General features: G+C 35.2%; 2 protein-coding genes across 4 annotated transcripts in view; one reads left to right on the top strand and one right to left on the bottom strand.

Annotated features, from left to right (window-relative positions):
- LOC150108469 (U6 snRNA-associated Sm-like protein LSm8) overlaps positions 1 to 6,734 on the top strand; it is a 107,749-nt gene extending 101,015 nt beyond the window's left edge. For all 3 annotated transcript variants that reach the window (XM_090390801.1, XM_090390800.1, XM_090390802.1), the window contains one exon: positions 6,550 to 6,734. In XM_090390801.1, coding sequence (XP_090246927.1) covers positions 6,550 to 6,640 — 91 coding nt within the window. In that variant the 3' untranslated portion in view covers positions 6,641 to 6,734. The remainder of the gene's footprint in view (positions 1 to 6,549) is intronic.
- Positions 6,688 to 19,982, bottom strand: part of LOC150108468 (dynein axonemal heavy chain 7-like) — a 990,001-nt gene continuing 976,706 nt past the window's right edge. Inside the window, exons 44-45 of the mRNA XM_090390473.1 lie at positions 18,391 to 18,495; positions 6,688 to 6,947 (exon numbers count right to left, since the gene is read on the bottom strand). Of these exons, the coding sequence (XP_090246599.1) occupies positions 6,794 to 6,947; positions 18,391 to 18,495 (259 nt within the window). The 3' untranslated portion in view covers positions 6,688 to 6,793. The remainder of the gene's footprint in view (positions 6,948 to 18,390; positions 18,496 to 19,982) is intronic.

Genomic DNA, 19,982 nt, shown 5'->3' with positions numbered 1-19,982 from the left:
TATGCATACATATTGTATAATAATTCCTCTTTAACTCTATGTATTACTGTAATAACATTTGTTGTAATCTTATTGTTGTAATACCTCATTCCTTGGCTTGGTGTTGTACATGCATTGTGTTTATTAACTTGTATTGTTGTCTAATTATGTACTGCCTTTAATGCTGCAGTAATTTTGTTTATATGTAGATACTGCATTGCTCTGCTTAACTTTTGTGCATACATATTATTTACTAATTTATTTGACTAATTATGTATTGCTGTAGGACACCTTGTATATTTGTGTAACCTTCTTGTAGATATGTAGATACCACATTGCCAAATTTTATTTTTATGCATGGCATGCATTGTTGTATAATAATTTTTTTTTACCTATTTATGAATGGCTATAAAAACATCTGTTATAATTTTAACTGTATGTAGATACTGCATTCCTTGGCTAGGTGTCTTGTACACACATTTTGTTTATTTAACTTGTATTGTTGACAATTTTTGTACTACTGTAACCTTTAACCTTAACCTGTGTGTTGTTGTGCCCTCTGCAACAATTCTGTTTCTATGTAGATTCTGCTTTGTGGAACCTAATTTTTGTACAGGCATATTGTTTACAATTTTCTTTAATTGTTTAAGTTTTAATCTTAGTATGGCACAGTATGACCTTTGTAGTTTTTGTGCCAAATAAACTATAAACCAAAACCAAACCTAAACAATTGCAATGCTGTTGCTGCACTCCACAAATTTTGTCACCTGAACACATGTTGATGTGGTCCACTATCTCCATGTGCTTTGAACAAATGATTAGTTGTTTTGAAGAAATGGGAATTAGACCTGGTAAGGGTTGCAAACCAGTCAGTTCACAACAAGTGAACTGTTTCCTACAACACACATGCTGTATCAAGAAACATGGGTTTGCCTTATATAGCTGTTTGGAAAATCTACAGAAGATTCTGCATTTCTATCTTTTCAAGATAACCCTGACACAGGAGTTGCACTCTCAGGTCTTTGAAAGTCGATTAACATTCACCTTAATATTCCTTGCTTGAGTGGAGTTTGATGCTGCATGGCTGTGGATGATTTTGTGGAGAGATGAGGCTCACCTTCATCTGAATGGAGCTGTGAATACCTACAATTGCTGGGTATGAGCTACATTCAGGTGAGTGAGACTCATCTCTCCATAAAATAAATGTAATCCAACAATTCCTTTACATTCACTCAAAGTTACTGTATGGGTGCAGGTTTGCAGCTTTTATCATTTAGCCATTTTTCTTTGAGGTCATTTGCTCGTTGGATTCTGTGACCTGCTCAGTAAGTGCTGAGAGATATTGTGATATGATAAACAATTTTGTTGTGAATACATGCACAGTACCTGTGCATGTATTCAGTCATTTTCATGCAGGATAGTCCCCTCAACACATCAGTTGATCTGTACTGGAGGTTCTTCAAGAACATTTCATGGAAAGCCAGAGTGATCAGCCATGCATTTCCCACTGCATGGCCACCTTGTTCAGCTGATCTAACCCCCTGTGACTTCTGGCTCTGGGGATTTCTCAGTGACAGGGTTTAACTTGAATGCTGAAAGACAGCATAGCAGCATGTGTGCAACATCAGACCACACATCAGTCGATCTGTATGGGCCATCAGTTGACCTGTACAGATCGCAAACTGCACGAAGGATTCAGTTTGTGGCACACTGGGAAGGGCAGTACATAGAACAATACAGCCTGTGAATGCGTAATGGAAGTGAATAAAAATGTATTATGCTTGTGTTGCTTTTCTCCTTCAAAGCACACATATAGAAAAATTACTACATCTGCATTCACTACACCCCCCCCCCTCCCCCCAAAATATAGCTTCTGCATAATGCACAATGCATTCCTGCAAAGTTTCACAGCATTTGGGATCACTGGGTGGTGCTCCACAAAGCCTTAAACAGGAATACTTTAATTTTGATCCCCTGTATTTTTAGAGATGATAGAAATAATGAAAAAGGAGGAAAGGTGTACTATTGATGATGGTAAATGAGTAATGTCCATTTAAGTTTGAGGAACTAGGGGTTAATAGCACGAGTCATTTTAAAGCGTATTTGGTGTGAAATAAATGTTAATGGAGAGAGATTTTTTAGTTGGGATCTGTTACAGACCTGGAAATAATGAATGAGGTGAGAAAGAAATGCTCAGTAAAATTAGTTTAGCTACTGAAAAAAGATTATAATAATGGGAAATTTTAACTTTAGAAATATAAAATGGAAAGAAGAAATAGCATATATAGAGGAGAAAAGAATTTGAGTTCCGAAGGGATCACTTCATACAGTTGATGTAGGGAAACTCACAGGCAAGATATATTAGATTTAGTAATAATGTTGGTTAACGTAATTGTAGATAAGATCGTTGCCACTAGTTGGTGACAGTAATCATATTGTGCTGACCTGGCATAAGAGGATACATGTGGAACTATAGGGTAGGATATAATGGAAGACTCCGAAAACATCTTGAAACAGTTCTGTGGGAAAAGGAACTTGTAAGAAAAGAGATTAATATAGTGTGTGCAATAGTATTTGATGATAGCAATAACAGACTGTGTGTCTAAATCAAAAAGAGTTTAATAGAATAGGTATTAAATGGATGAATATGGAAATTAAGCAAGAATTACAGAAGAAGAAGAGATTATGGAAAAAATACAAACTTAGAAAAAGTAACAGTTACATGGAATCTATAAAGTGTAGGCTAGAAGAGTGACAACTATAATAAGGGAGAAGTTAGAGTATGAGAGGAGTCTAGCAAAACATGCTAGAAGAAATCTTAGGAAGTTTTTCTTATGCAGCTGGCTGAAGCACTGGGAGAACTCTTCTGGATTGATATCATGTAAGAGTGACCAAGGATGAAGTTATAGTCAAACTATTCAATGATCGTTTTGTTAAAGTTTTTTATAATGATAGTCAGGACTACAGAAATGCCACTTAAATCTACTTGTTGCAAAAAATGTTACACATCACGTCACATATGCCCCCCTTCCCAGCTCTACTCTGTAAATACCATGACAACACTTATTATCTTAACTCTCTCACTCTTTAGCTAGTGAATTTCAATCTTTAGCTTATTCTTTTGCTACTTCCAGTAAATCTTTTTCCTCCTTTCAAATCATTCGTTCCAGCCAACACAATAATTTCTTTCACCCTACCCTTTTGTGCTATAATAGCCTCACTAACATCATTAATTTTTGCACCTGGAAAGCACGATTTTTTTCAAAATCTTGTTGATCACACCTTTTATGATTGAATTGTCATACAACACTTGCTCCTTGATTTTTCTTTCTCTCTTCGTCAAGTCCTCATTTCTCTTATCTTGCACTTCTTTCTGTTATCAGCTGACCCACTAGGCAGTTGTTTGTGCATTCGTTCCAGCCCATGCTTTGCCCTGTATATCATTCCACATAACCGAGCTACCCCCTCCCCCCCATTGCAGCCAACCTCTTCATTCTTTACATCAGTCATACTATTCTTTTGTTCAACGCTTTTACTCTCTCCCTCTCAATCCTATCTGCCATTACATCACGCATTTTCAAGAGTATTTTGAGATGATTACTTCAATCTCGTGACCTTAGACACAATTTTGATCCTTGTCTCATAGCATTTTCAGCACACTTTCCCACCACTATCCCTTTCAAACCACATTCCATTTGCCTTGGTAATGTATACATTTCGCAGACATTGCACTGCACGAAATCCATTTGGTTAAGTTCTTTAAACAATGATGCCTTGGACACCATTGTTCTGCTTCGCATCAGTGCCGTGTGCTACGCTATATGACTTACTGTTCAAAAAGACTAAAGTAACAATACTTAAAACAAAACTTAACTGAAACTAACTCTACAATACAGTCTGATTCTAATACAATTTTTTAACTGTTAACTCTATTTTTTTTTTTTTTTTAAAACTAAACAACTTAAATTTTGGAGCTATCCAAACACAGTCATACCATGATATAACCTGATGTTCCCTCATTATGATTACTCTAGAGATACTGACTAGTCTATAATTAGTTGCATCTGTCTTAGTTCAACCCTTGTATAATGTAATTATCTTGTCATTAGTTATTAGGAATTGCACTCATGTTGAGACTCACGTTGAATAACTGGGTCATTGACACTATTAATGCTTTAGCACCCTTCCCGATATTCCTATTGCTTTGCTCAAATAAAACTTGCAATAGCTATAATACCTTCATCTCATCCACCTTTATCTTTTCATGTAGTTCCACTTCAGCATCCAGATAGTAATGGATCTTCCTGAGATGTAACCACCAGGCTGATGCATATGCAAGTAACTTTAAATCTTGACTGGCTCAAATAAGTAGGTTGAGTTGATTCATATCAACGAGATTTCTTATCTCCTGTTGCTTTTTTTTTTGTCTGACAAAACCATTTCTACTATTTCTGGAGTTAATCCTTCCCATATTATTCTTCTCTCCTCTCATCATAGTATTCTTTCACCAAAAACTTGGGTGAAAGAATACAGCCACCTTATCATACCTAGTTAGGTAAACTAGGTATGACAAGGTGGCTGCATGAGAGCTTTAGATACACTTTCCCGAAAACAGAAATGCTATACTCTCTTTCAGTTCACTCATGCCTTGATAATGCAACAGGCTCAAATATCTTGATTCTTTTGCTTGCTCTTTTTATTAAATCACATATTTTCACTCCTGAAAACATGCTTTCATTGTTCATGTGGACCTTACTAAAACTAAAAATGTCTTAAAGCTTTGCTTCTATTAACTGACTTTTGGTCTTTCATGCTAGTGTTTTTTATGGTTTAACTCATGAAATGTTCATTTCTGTGTTTAATAAACTTTTGTTTGTTGAATTTTGTCATGTCTCTTTTCACTGAAAATCGTTGATAGTGATCATAAGAAAAAGAAATATAAATGCTAACAAACTTTTGTCAGCAGCTTACAATGGTGCTTATTAAAATGGATCTCATGTAATACTCCACATTGCAAAGGCTCCAGGAAGTAACCTTTATGTAAAACCTTTGAAGAGTTCTGAAGCTTACATTTCACAACTAATCTCTACCTTGATTAACCTGCTAGTAATTTTATTTTTTTAAATGGTTTGCATTTGTGCAGTTTTTATTATTCAAAACCTTCTTAAACTTTCGAAAGGTAGTTGTTTTGGTTGGTAATTTTGGAAAAGTTTAAAATTTAAGAGAAATTTTAAACTAAGCAGTTTAAAAAAAGGACCCCTGGATTTTTATATGGATAATTTATTTGTAATGCTAATGAATTGAAATATAGAAAGTATTAGTTGAAAGTTTATTTTTCACTTGGTTAGATTATAAGAAATTTAGTTTAATCCTTTATCCAAGTGTGAGCAAACAAAGTTTGCGCCTGAAAGTATCTTCAGGACTGGGTTAAGGTGGTACAACACCGGGCAACTCATTGCAAAGGTGGAGCAAGCTAACATCACTCCTATTTCAGTATCTCCCATAATGCAAAACACATCTCCTTGCGGATATGTATAATGTTATGCATTAAGGGAAGGGCCACTACCCAGACTAGTTTCGACCTTTATTGAGGTCTCTTCAGTGTGAGCCAGGCCCAAGTGGAGATACCAGGCAGAAGCATTAACAAGGTCATCTCTACCTATAGGAGTTGCCAAACGGTGTACCACCTTTTTTATTAAATTACTCTGGATTTAGAGAAAGATGTTGAAAGTTTATTTTTCACTTGGTTAGACTATAATAAATTTAGTTTAATCCTTTATCCAAGTGTGAGCAAACATCTCATCTTCAACACTAAATCCAGAGTAATTTAATAAAAAGGTGGCACACCGTTGGCAACTCCTATAGGTAAAGATGACCTTGCTAATGCTTCTGCCTGGTATCTCCACTTGGGCCTGGCTCCCACTGAAGAGACCTCAATAAAGGTCGAAACTCGTCTGGGTAGTGGCCCTTCCCTTAATGCATAACATTATATGCAAGGAGATGTGTTTTGCATTATGGGAGATACTGAGATAGGAGTGATGTTAGCTTGCTCCACCTTTGTAACGAGTTGCCCGGTGTTGTATCACCTTACCCCAGCCCTGAAGATACTTTCAGGCGCAAACTTTGTTTGCTCACACTTGGATAAAGGATTAAACTAAATTTATTATAGAAAGTATTAGTCCTTACACACACACAATTAGACTAGGCCATAAATAAGTTTCATGAATTGGGGGAGGGCCAGTTATAGCACTCATATTATTAGAAAAGTGCATGTATGTACTACATCACACAGAGTTATTATGATTGATCTGGATGATAAATGGATTTATTTCTTAGATAGTGGTTTTGTTTGCAAAGATAATTTAAAACTAGATACACCGACCAATGCCATACAAAAATTTGTTTAGTGCTTGGACATTTATAGAATAACTAGTGGATCATCATATGATCATTTATAAATAAAGTTTGGTAAGTTTTTGTTTCATGCTTTTGTCTGTAACTATTTCAAAAATAAATCCATTTCTTATGACAGTCTACTCTACTAATATTTATTTCTTAATTCTTATCTAGAGCTGTAGTGGGTGAAGTCGATGATGATTTGGATTCCAGACTTGATTTGTCCAGCATTAAAGCAGAGCCTCTTAATCCAGTGGTGCATTAGCATTTCTTATCTATTGAAAGTTTTGTAGTCCTCATGTATTCCAAAATTTTCTCTGTACTTTATTTTCATTGCAGATTACATATACATCCTTGAAGTACAGTATTATTTATACAACTTTTTTACATTATAAATTTATCATCTTTCCTATACAAATCAATCATCTAGCTGGCAGAGTAGAGCAGTTCCACGCTTAATCCAATGCTGAGGTTTCTTGTCTGTTGGCAAAAGGAAATCTAAGACGTAATTAGTAGAGTGACCTGTAGTTGATAATGTTCCTCTTCTTTCACTAGTTTTATACAAAGGACTTCTACCGAAAAAAGAAGAATCTTTTTTATTATTTAAAAATTAAATGCAAATGATTTTTATTTGGTAAATTCACTTTTTTTTAAGATGCAAAAATGAACTTTGTGATCTAATGTAATGCTTGCTCTTAACTGATTAAAAGAAAAAAAATTAAGATGTGTACATTCAAATATCATACAGCGATTGATTTCAAGTGTATTGAAATTGTGAAATTAAGCAAATGTCTGGCACATGCAATTTTTTTCTCCTCTTTCTGAGTGTAATCACTATCAATATCATCATCTAGAACAAATGAAGTATGTCTTGTTTCCTTTATAACTACACACAAAGTTCATTAACACTACAGTACCACATTAAAATCATAAATAGTGCTAAGTTTTGGTTTCACTTTAACATACTTTCCACCAAAATGATAATCCCAAATGATTTTAGTGAAGTATATTTGAAATTTAGTAGTATTCTGCTATTAATAATTGGAGATATTAGGAACTTAGGTCTCCAGCTTAATGTGGTGTGTATGTAAATTAATTTTTTGTCATTGATCAAATAAAAGATAAACAGGTGGGATGTTTGTTTTTTGTATATGAATTAAGTGATGTTATGAGTTTGAGATAAATACATTGCTTGGAAAGAAGTCAACAGACACCATAGCATGAGGAAAAAAACAGCCATGGCACCCACCTTAACAAGATCTAGAACCGCCTTTTGCTGCAAAAGGATTGGCCACAGCAATCCTATAAGGCATACTTTCCACAAGTATACAATAGCAATCGATGGGGATTTTGGATCATTCTTCCTGTAGGCATGTAATTAGGTCCTGGGCTATTGTGGGGTGGATGTCCCTTGATCTTACCCAGTGTTCCAGTTCATCCCACAGATGTTTAGTAGGGTTGAGATCAGGGTCCTGTGGCCAGTCAGGTGTGGTGACGTTCATGCCCACAAACCATGTAGTTACAATAGCAGCCTTATGACATGGTGCATTATCTTGTTGAAAGAGATAATAGTTAGTTCCGTAGAAATGCCACAGAGTAGGAAGCATTATATTATCCAGAATGTTCAGATACCTCTTAGAGTTCATTATTCATGGCACCAAAAACAGAGGTTCTAGGCTAAAACAGGATCATATCATCACACCTTGTGATGGGTTATCCACTGCAGGTAGAACTTGCTGTTGATTCCTTGTGCTTCCATCGCAGTATGGTATCACTGATTGTTGACCTGGGATGGCCCAATTTGCCAAACAGATAGACCTGCAACATGACATCCTATCACAAAGCCTCTTTCAAACTCTGTCAGTTCCCTTCTTGCAGCCATTTCACCCCAGATACAGTTGCACTGACTTGGGAACATCATATTCCTCCAGTTTATACTGGCTACAAACACATAGCTTGCCACTTGGCATAATGCACCTTGCTCATGGCAGTGTCTGTTGACTTCTTTCCAAGCAGTGTTTACTTGGATGGTAAGAGAACACGGATCAGATTACTATAACAGTAAATAAATTAGCAAAATGTTTTCTTGACAAAGCTTTTAGAAGTTTTTAATTGTAAACCGGTCACTTCCTAGTTAGTCTCATTCACCAGTTTAATTTACTCCACAATGGTTGAGAATCATGAAAACATAAACTAGAAAAGACTAAAATATCTCAATATAAAGTGTTTTTTTTTTCACCAGAGTTTAAAATTAACAAAAGCAAAAAAGAAGAGATTGCATTATAAAAGAGATCGCAGAACAATGGGATTAGGATATTTTTAAGCTAATAGAAGAAAATGTTTTCGGAAAATATTTAACAAGATCAATTGAAAGTTTGATTGAATAAAATAGAGTTGGAATAATTTCATATCAAATTCAGTGAAACAACATATATTAAACAATTTGAATGAAGAAATGAAAGAGAGAATTAAAGTGATTGATAAAACTTCATGGCTACAGTATTTCAGAATTTATGGTCAAATATCACAATCCAATAATCTGGCAGAACATGTTTCTATACAGGAATTGAATGATATATTAAATAATTTCAAAAACGGATCACCTGGAGAAGATGGTACTAACATGGAGCTGTTTCAAATATGCTGATGAAACTTAAGGCAGATTTTTTTTTTTTTTTGAATCAAATATGGGATAGGAAATCCACCAGAATCCTGGCATAAAGTCATAGTTATTCTACTTTATTAAAAAAAGGAAACTGTGACTGAAAATTAACTATTGAAAACTTACAAAGTTCTCAATAGTTATATAATGGCTGATATGGGCAATAATAATACAGTGTAATACTGTAATAATAAGTTACTGAAACTATTGTGCTCTTTCTTTTAATTCAAACAAACTCATTGAAAAAGTTGATAGGAGATTCAGTCCACCATACAATGATATATGACTATCCTTTGTTTCTTCATAATACTAGCTTTCTCTTCTTTAGATGTTTAATATCCTCTTCCAGATGTTTCATTTCACTTTTCATTTTCACTACCTCCTGCCTAAGGTCCTGACTCTTGCTCCTATCTCTAATCATTTTAATCCATCTAGACAATTTTTGCATATAGTAATGCTTTCCTTCTTTTCATTCACTCTAACAGTCCACATATTTCACATTTTTGGTGCATAGATATATAGCAATTTTTACAATATATCCACTGCAAAAAATCCAAGTCAGAGCTAGATTTTTGCACTGAAAACTCTGTGCCACCAACGTGCATTTCTTTATGGATGCACGTTTCAGAAGCAGTACAAACAAACAAGCAGCAAAACACAATATAAAGAACAAAAAATTCCAATAACACTACCGAAGGACACTTGTATCCATTTGATGAAGTTTTTTTACATTTAGCTATTATCTGTTAGCAGCTTTTATTCCCTACAGGAAGTAGGCAAGACGTTTTTAAGCTTTTCTTTTAGAATTACACGGTGATAAGCATTCATTTTAAAAATTTCTGGAATTTACAACCGTGTTAAAAAAACTTTATTATCCCGACGTTTCGATCTTCACATCAAGACATCATCTGGAGCATACATCAATATACAAGACAAGCTGAGTTACATTATTAACTGTAAGCTAAAGAAACAACGATTTGATCACATGTTATTCTACTGGCATGACATCTAGTGGGGAAAAAAAATTACATCAAGCTAAATTCTATTTACAATGACAGGAATAAACATTTTTTCAGATTGTTTTCTTTCAGAAACAATGTTGTCTTATTTTTGCTTTTAAGATACTGGATTTTCTACAGCCCTGTTTATAGTTGTTCTCAGTGAGGTACATTCCGTAGGTTGAACATATACCTTCCATATGTTTGGGATTTTTAGACCATCGTTATTGTTCAGATTGGGGTGGTTGATAATAATCTTGCATGCTATCTTGAATTTTCGTTCATACCATGTTTTAGTGCGATGTAGACAGCTAGTGCTTTTCCAGTCATTTCTTGTAAGGAATTCAGGGCATGATCAGAAAGGCCAGCTTCACCATAATTATTATATTTAATGTGTCGTTTATGTTCTTTTTGTGTGATAGGAATTGTGCGTCCTGTTTCTCCTATATATGGTATGTTGCAAGTACAATAAATCTGGTATACTCCAGAGTGGGCTAGTGGAGGGAGTTGGTCTTTGGATGAGTTGAGTAAGCTTTTAAATTTTGCAGGAGGTTTAAAGGTGGCTTTGAGGTTGTATTTTCGTAGTACTCTGTTTATTTTGTCTGGTTTGTCTTTGTTTTGTAGAGAATTTTGTTAATAGTGTTTTGGCTGTATCCTTTTTTTTGGAAAGTATTAAAGATAATTTTAAATTCGTCTTTAAGTGCCTGTTCATTGGAACAGATCGTCTGCACCCTGTTTTTTAGTTTCTGCCCTCTTCATGAATGTCCCAATCAATGACACAATCCTTCTCCTACAGAACAAATTCTCTCCAGATATCACAGCGCTCTTTGCGCATGTATTACGGTAGAGTTATTTTGTATGGCAAAACACCTTCTACTTACAAAAAGAAGGCACAGCCATGGGCTCGCCATTACCCCCCCCCCCCGCTAACTTTTACATGGAACATTTTGAGCAACTTGCCTTAGGTTCCTCCCCTTTAAAATCCAAAGTCTGACTTAGATATGTTGACGATGTTTTCACGATCTGGTCCCATGGCCGGCAGACATTAGACACATTCCTTAGCCACCTAAACAAACAACACAAACAATTGAAATTGAAAAACACAACATACTTCCATTTCTGGATACACTTGTCACACGTCTTCCCTCTGGCAATCTTTCCTTGACTGTTTACCGGAAATCAACACATACGGGACAATATATACACATAAACTCCTACCACCACCCAAGACAAAAACTAGGTGTCATCAACGCGCTAAAAAACAGGGTGCAGACGATCTGTTCCAACGAACAGGCACTAAAAGACAAATTTAAAATTATCTTTAATACTTTCCAAAAAAACGGATACAGCCAAAACACTATTAACAAAATTCTCTAAAAAAACCTCAATAAAAACAAAGACAAACCAGACTACAGTAAAACTATAACCATTCCCTACATTAAAGGAACATCAGACAAAATAAACAGAGTATTACAAAAATACAACTTCAAAGCCACCTTTAAACCTCCTGCAAAATTAAAAAAGCTTACTTAACTCATCCAAAGACCCACTCCCTCCATTAGCCCACCCTGGAGTATACCAGGGTGGGCTAATGGAGGGAGTGGGTATTTATTGTACTTGCAACATACCATATATAGAAGAAACAGGACGCACAATTCCTATCAGACAAAAAGAACATAAACGACACATTAAATATAATAATTATGGTGAAGCTGGCCTTTCTGATCATGCCCTGAATTCCTTACACAGAATTGACTGAAAAAGCACTAGCTGTCTACATTGCACTAAAACACGGTATGAACGAAAATTCAAGGAAGCATGTGAGATTATTATCAACCACCCTAATCTGAACAATAATGATGGTCTAAAAATCCCAAACATATGGAAGGTATATATTTGACCCACGGAATGTTCCACACTAAGAACAACTATAAACAGGACTGTAGAAAATCCAGTATCTTAAAAGCAAAAATAAGAATTGTAATACTAAAAATAGGACATCATTGTTTCTGAAAGAATGTTTATTCCTGTCATCGTAAATAGAATTTAGCTTGATGTAATTTTTTTTTTCCTCCCACTATTCATGCCAGTAGAATAACATGATCAAATCATTGTTTCTTTAGCTTACAGTTAATAATGTAATTCAGCTTGTCTTGTATATTGATGTATGCTCCAGATGATGATCTTGATGTGAAGATCGAAACGTCGGGATAATGAAAAAGTTTTTTTAACACGGTTGTAAATTCCATAAAATTTTAAAATGAACGTTTTTAAGCTCTGTCTAACTGAGGAGCAGACAGTCACCACCATAGCATCAGAGATAACTGGTTGAGACCATCACTAATTTTAAACATCTGGTGAAGAGAGACAGATAAATGCTGACATGTGGTTCCTAATGCAATATATTATTTTTTGAAATATTGTGGGTTTAATGGTAGATTTTTTTGAGTTTATGGGATGAAGAACTCACTGAGAGAAAAAAAAACCATTTTGTAGTGATTGACTAACTGAGGAACTGGTTGAAAAACCTCGAGTGATGACTAGAATTCAATTTAGGATAGGCAGTTTAGCGCTATGGTAACAAATGCTATTTCCACAGAGCTGAGTTAGACAAGGGATTGGATACACCATGATAGTTCTGAACTTTACTAAGGCTCTAGCCTAGCTACAACATGGAGGGCTGTTGTTGGAGGATAAGTAATTAGCTTGGATTAGAGAATGGCTAGAGCCTCCGTAGCTCAGTCGGTATATATAGATGAAGCCCTTTGGTCAGAAAGACCTGGGTTCGATTTCTGTCCATGACAATAAGGAACAGAACCTTTATGTCATGGACTACCTTATACGGAGGTACAAGGTTTTTTTTTATCCCTCAGAACAAGCAGACCAGCCCATGAACACACAGATCAAAATACATACTTAAAATTCCTCATTGGGAGGGCTCAGCCAATCCTAAGGGATGGATGAGAAAAAATTGGGGGAAATCCCACATGACGACGACAACAACAAGAGAATGGCATATATGAAAAAAGTGATGTATGCGGGTATGATTATGATAAGATCTCTGGAGTACCCCAGGGATCGGTCCTTGGTCCATTCATTGTTATTCAATCTTTACATTAATGACACTGGAAAGGATCTGACAGTGTCATTAATGTAAAGATTGAATAACAATGAATGGACACATGATGCAAAGATAGGCAGCGTAATCAGGAATATGACTCGCATGCAGCATGATTTTGAATAGGCTGGAATTCAATGTAATAAATGCAAAATTATGCACTTGGTGCAATGAAATATCCAGGGCATATTATATTGTTAGGATTATTATTGTGAAAACAGACCGCCAGGGACTCATCGAGTAGAGGCCACATATCACCTGCATTATCTGTCATACCTCATCTTGAATTCATTCACACTACTTGCACTCTATGAGAGAAAAACCTAGTTCTAAGCCCCTATTTCATGGCATTCCTTTTCAACTTTCATGGATGTCCTCTCCCCCATCCTTCATAAAATATAAAAAGTTCCATCTACTGGTATTCTATATGACCCTTTCAGAAATTTGTATGTCTTAATCATATAATGTCTGTTCTGCAATCTCAGTATCATCTTTAACACTCTCCTTTGCACCTTCTCCACTATCAGAATCACCATGGAAACCAAGAGATCAGATCTGTGCACAAGAGTTCAGTGAGGTTGAATCGAGGCCTAAAGAGACAAAATGACTTCTTTATCTGTACATGTTAAGGTTTGTTTCAGTATTGCAATTATCCTCTGTGTTGTATTTGCATTCTTTGCCTTATGGACCTTGGAGCTTCAACTTCCTATCTACTAAAACTCTGAGATTCCTAGTCTGATCAGCGTAATCCCACCAATATAATATGCCGCTAGATATCTCATTATGTTGGAGTGCATAGTATTACATTTACCAATATTGAACTGATAGCCATATTCACGTGGTCAGTTCAGTGGTCACAATTCCAGACTATTCAAATCATTCTGCAAGTACTGCATTTTTGATTACCCTGCCTATTTTTGCATCATGAGCAAACAGCTGTATGTCACCTGTGAAATCCTAAATGTCATTAATGTAAAGATTGACTAACAATTGACCAAAGGGTGATCAATTATTTTCCATGATGCATATCCTGTCAAAATCATTAGCAAAGTCTAAATGTTTCATGGTGCACCCATTCCACTTGTCTAACTTAACAGTAACATTATTATAAAATTTTCTCCAATGCGACCTTTATTTAGTAAATGCATGCTATCTATTGCAAAAGTATACATTCTCTGTCAACCCATTTCTGTATGCAAGCCCTAACCAAAATCTTCACCACCTTCCCAATGATACTGATAGGTCAATAGTTGGATACATCAGTCTTTGCACCACTCTTGTGCAACAGACTAATTTGGGCTAAGGGGTGTCCGTTAAATCGCGAATTTTTTAAAATAAAAATATCTAACATTATGCTGCAATTTTATCAATATTAGCACTGTAATAACAAAACTGTTTTACACACACTTTTAGATAAAGTAATGTTCGATGTTGAAACATTTGGTTTAGATAATCCTGCTTTGAAAAAAACTATCAAGTTTTTTTTTTTTTTTAATTAGCTCTCTAAAATTATGAAAATGTGTGTAATAAAACTGCCACAGAAAGTCACAACACCCGACACACAAAAGAACCAATTACGGTGTGATCACATCCTAATCAATCGCCGAACATGTTTTATGAGCGGTGACTCACGTTGGCTAAATTACTACAGTGTTTTTCCAACTATTTGTCAAAATTTGTTAAAAATAACAGGAAATTAATAACAAAAAAAACCTGTTAATTTAATTATAAGCAAATCTTGGTTAAAAGCATTTTGAAATTAACAGTGTTAATTTTCACATGTGACATACAGACTGGAAATTTTGTCCGTTAAATCGAGGGTTTACTGTAGTATTATTGTACATTCTTTCCATTCTCGTGTAATCTTTCCTGTTTTGAGACTCAAATTATATAACCTGGTGAAAAGAACAGCCTGTTCAGCTGAACACTCTTTAGCATCTGTGCTAATATTCCATCGGCACTATGCTAGAAGAAACTGATGAGACTAGAGTTCTTGGACGTTTAGTAGACAGGAAATTGAAGCTCAGGGGCGGTATAGTAAATATTAAAAATACAACTCAGAGGATAATTGCAATGATGAAACAAAACACTGACATATAAGGATAAGAAATCCATTTTGCCTCTTTACAAAGCCTTGATATGACTGTCTGATTACTGTATGAAGATCCAAACTCCTGATTTCTGATCTGATGTTCATACAATAGAGAAGATGCAAAGGAGACTGTTAAAGATGATATTGGAATAGTGGAGTGTAGATTATTATGAGGACAGATCGAGGGTGTGTGGATTGGAGACACTAGCAAACAGGACAAAGAGGAGTGATGGGATAGAGAACAACATATTTCTGAAAGAGTTATATAGGATGCTTGTAGATGAAAATTTTCATTTTATGGAGTGTGCTGAGGAGATTCAGATAGCATCCATGGAAGGTAAGAATGGAGTGAGAGCTCAATTTTTCTCTCATAGAGTTGTGCCTGATTGGAGTGGCTTGCCTTTGGAGGTGGTGGATGAAAGTGATGAGAAGTAATTGAGAAAAAGGTATGACAGCAGGTGTCAGTGATATGTGGCCTCAATTGATGAATGGGACTACATATCTCCCTGGAGGTTTCTAGTTAAAAAAACAACAATAACAAATGAGCGACTTCTTCAGCTGACTGTATATCCCATACAATGTTCTGTTGGTGATAATTTGACAAGTCTTTACTACATAATCCAGAATATCTTCAACCGTGATTTCTGATTTATAACCATTCTTTAATGGGGTTCTAATAACCTTGTTAATTTTAGTGTTAGTAAAATTCAATTGTTTTATTTCTTGCACCCTACCTCCCACTATTTTTTTCCAGTTTTACTTTTTACAAAGCCCAAATCTTTAGATGAGATCAATTTCTCTTCTTAGCATTACTTCTAATCTTGAATCTCTCTTGGCATGAATATATTACAAATATCACCAATTCTGCATCCATACAATCTAATCTTGAATCTCTCTTGGCATGAACATATTACAAATATCACCAATTCTGCATTCATACAATTCTCCTGGCATTATTTTACTTCTGAGCAAGCTGTCTATACAAATTGCAGATCTGTCCAACCATTCCAAGTGTCATCGCATTTTAGGGTGATCCGCCTAAGACCTCCCTGAAAAATATCTGATCCAATATAGATGAGAGCAGTTTTGGCAGATTAATGATCCATCTCTCACCAATTCACACATGATGTTTAATTTCTTCTATTTGCATTTTTTGCAAATATTTCCACAGGTACTATTCATCACAGTTACCAATAATTCTTCCCCCCCCCCAGTCTTTTCTAAATCCATGAAAACATTATGCAGCAGCAGCATTCAGTACAATTCAACTCCAAAGTCAGAGAACAATTTTTTCATCTTCTTTTATTTCTTCTACTGCTGTCTTATATGTTTCCTAAAAAGTACAAATTAAAGGTCTTCAAATCCAATGTTAACAAGTTTCGTCTTTCTACTCATCTTTCTGTCCACCACAGTATAGTTTGCTTTGTCCAACCTCTCATAATAATCTCTTCAAGTAGAGGGCTATGAATATACAATTACACTTTCATTAATATCTTTCTGCTAGAGAACAACTTGAAAAATGGTGCACTGCCATTCATACTCAATCTTTAGTGGGCAGGTGTGAATATGTGTGTGTGGGGGGGGAGCATTTATTATTATCCTAAGACCCCCATGGAGTCAAGGACTCATCTAGGCTGTCCATTTCTCATACACAGAGATATCTTGCCTTAAACACATTCAAATTTTCTGCAGAGATCATACTTCCAATCATTCACAACTCTACATGCAAAAAACGCTTCTTACTCCCTTGTTCGCACCCTCTTTATATAGCCTCCAGGAATGACCTCTTCTTCTCCCACCATTTTATGAAAAACCTCTTTAACACTGATCATATAACAACCCCTTACCAACTTGTATGTCTTTATCATATCATCCCTCTTCCTCCTATCCACTAGACTTTGTAAATTACATTTTCTCAACCTTTCGTCACATTCAACTCTTCCTTTTGAAAACCAGATGACCAAATCTGTGCAATAGTAGTCCGTATGTGGTCCAATCAAGGGGTGGCCTTATATAATGCAACCAGAATCTCCCTACTTTTACAAGTCAGTGTCCTCTACATCATGTTCAGAATTTGTTGTGTTGTCCTCACAATTTTGGCAGTGTGTCATCTAAATTTTAGATTCTTACCCTATTCTAGTTTTCTTGTAATGCCAGAACATCTGCTCTACTCCTCATAGTTCATCCCAACTTTGCATCATCTGCAAACAACTGAATATCCCCATCCAAATCTTCCCCAATATTATTAACATACAGGTTAAATGGCAATGGCCCTAAAACAGCCCCCTGAGGCACACCACTGGTGACTTTTGTCTTCCGGGATATTGCTCCCACATATGCAACTTGCTGATACCTATCAGATAGCCAGTCTCCAATCCAATGCGCTAGTCTAATATCCAACCCCATCTGCTTTAGTTTGACTATCAACAGGTTTTGCATATTCTAAGTATATTACTCTGCATCCATCTCCTTTGTTCAATGAAGCTATCATGACTAAATCATGACTTCCCTTTAGCAAATCAATACTGTGCATCAAAGATAATACTACTGTTGTCAACCCAATTCTGGATCCTGGTTCTCAGCAGCCTCTCCAACACTTTAACCATAACAACTGACACACAGATAGGTCTATAATTTGATCCTCAACTTCTGTCACCTTCCTTATGAAGAAGCACAATCTTGCCTTCCTTCCATTCCTTTGGAACTTGATCAAGTGCAAGACTCATATTAAACAAATATGTCAAGGCAGATGCTAACTCCCTGGCACATTCTTTCAAAACATGTGGTGATATATTATCAAATCCCGCAGCCTTATTAACATCAAGTTTGCTCAATTTCCCCATATACCTCTTGCTCACTGATAGTCAGTCTCTCCTCCTCATCATCAACTGCTTTACTAGTTATGAAATTCTTTTAAGTACACATTCTTCTTGCAATAATCCATTTGAAACCATTCTTCAAACATTAGTATCAATCTGGTTTATCTGTATCTATATCTGAAAGGTGCACATTTTTTGTTTTAAACTTTTTCAGTTTGATCTTAGTAATGGTTTTCATTGAAGATTACAAGCAATTTTGAGATTAAAATATTATTTTGATAAAAATGATAGAACTTAATTAGACTATCATAAAATATATGACCTACTTGTAACGGCCTTTTTCTTTTAGCTTTTTCTTTAAGAATGGCTGAAGCCATATAACAGGCATTTGGTCATATAACACTTTAGGTAATTGCTCTCCTAACATATTTCTATTATAAGAAAAGATAAATAAACATTAATTATTATTACTATTAATATGTATTATCACATACTTAATATCACAAATAAAATTCTTTTATCTTATTATTTTACTTTTCATAAAGTTAAGATAGCATTTAAAATTATTAGTATTACAGCCTCTATATCTATAGAGTTCAAATATTCATCAAAAGAGGAAAAACACTCAGTGACAACAAAAACTACTATCTTGTTTTTTGAAGACAATTCAGTATTGGAGCATTCACCACTCACCTAGGAAAATTTCCTTTTCACCTCCTTACTCGCATGACCTCTGTACGGCTTCCAGAGATGAACTCTCATTCTGTGCAATTATTCCCCTATTTCTATCTGACCATCAACTTATATGTGTCTCAATCGTATCACCTCCCTTTTTCCTATTTACGAGTTCTGCATCACATTCCCTTAATCTGTTCTCATACTCAACATTACAGATTTCTGAGACAATCTTAGTTATTCACCTTTGCACTCTCTGATGTTTCTTTATCATCCATATAACCAGGTGATCAGAACTGTGAAGACTCCACTGAATATCTAAAATTTGTGTAGACCTAAATTTCATACCAAATGGCTTCAAAGCCGTTATTACTACTGCTTTTTTCATATCCCACATGGAAGGGACACAACTTTTCTGTGATTATCAGTAATACCCCCACCCTGTCTCTTATCTTTGATGTCTTTTTTGAAAATGCTATAACCATCATATTCTATCAGTTATTATATCATTCTCTGTTGTCAGTGACATGTAAGATGTAGTGATTTGTGGACTGCCAAATTGTATCACAGCAACAAACTTTGCACTCTTATTCCTAATACTTGTATTGGTGTTTCAGTATGGTAGCTTGTTTCAGTCCCCCCCCCCTTTCTTTCCCCTTATGAAGCTTGCAAAGTTTAGGACAGAAATATAGTAAGTCCCTGTTGTTATTCACTGTGGATTTACTTTGCATGTGTGGCATGAAAGACATATTCTGTAGGTTGAAAGATTTTATTTACCTAGGTTAAAAAGTGCGGGCATTCTTCAGTAGCATGAGGATTTGCATTTACTTTTTTGAGGATATTTTTTTCCTTTTGTGTGTGTGTTCACAAAATCAACATGAGAAGAGTTCCCTTAGATCAGGGGTCTCAAACTCAAATGCAGCAAAGGGCCCATTCAATTAGATGTATATCAGACGTGAGCCATATTCAATATTATTCTGTGAACATAAACTAAAAATAGAAAGGCTCTAACAAAGGCCCTTTTGTTGCCGGGCCTTTAACTTACATAAACAGTTACACCACCATTTTAAATTGTAAATTTATAACATTTTTATTTTTAAATTTTAAAAATATAACAAGTTTAGAAAATATAAGTTCAATTACATTTTATTCATGCTTTAAGAAAAATTATTTAAATACATAATTTTGACTTACAAAAATAAAGATTTTTATCTACGAGTCCTTTTTTTAATTTGATTTTGAT

This window comes from Typopeltis vanoorti, chromosome 3 (assembly GCF_054136105.1).
Source record: "Typopeltis vanoorti isolate ZY-2024b chromosome 3, IOZ_Tvanoo_1.0, whole genome shotgun sequence".
Taxonomy (NCBI): Eukaryota; Metazoa; Arthropoda; class Arachnida; order Uropygi; family Thelyphonidae; genus Typopeltis; species Typopeltis vanoorti.
Note: the sequence above shows the minus strand (reverse complement) of the source record. Positions and strands in the feature narration are given on the sequence as shown.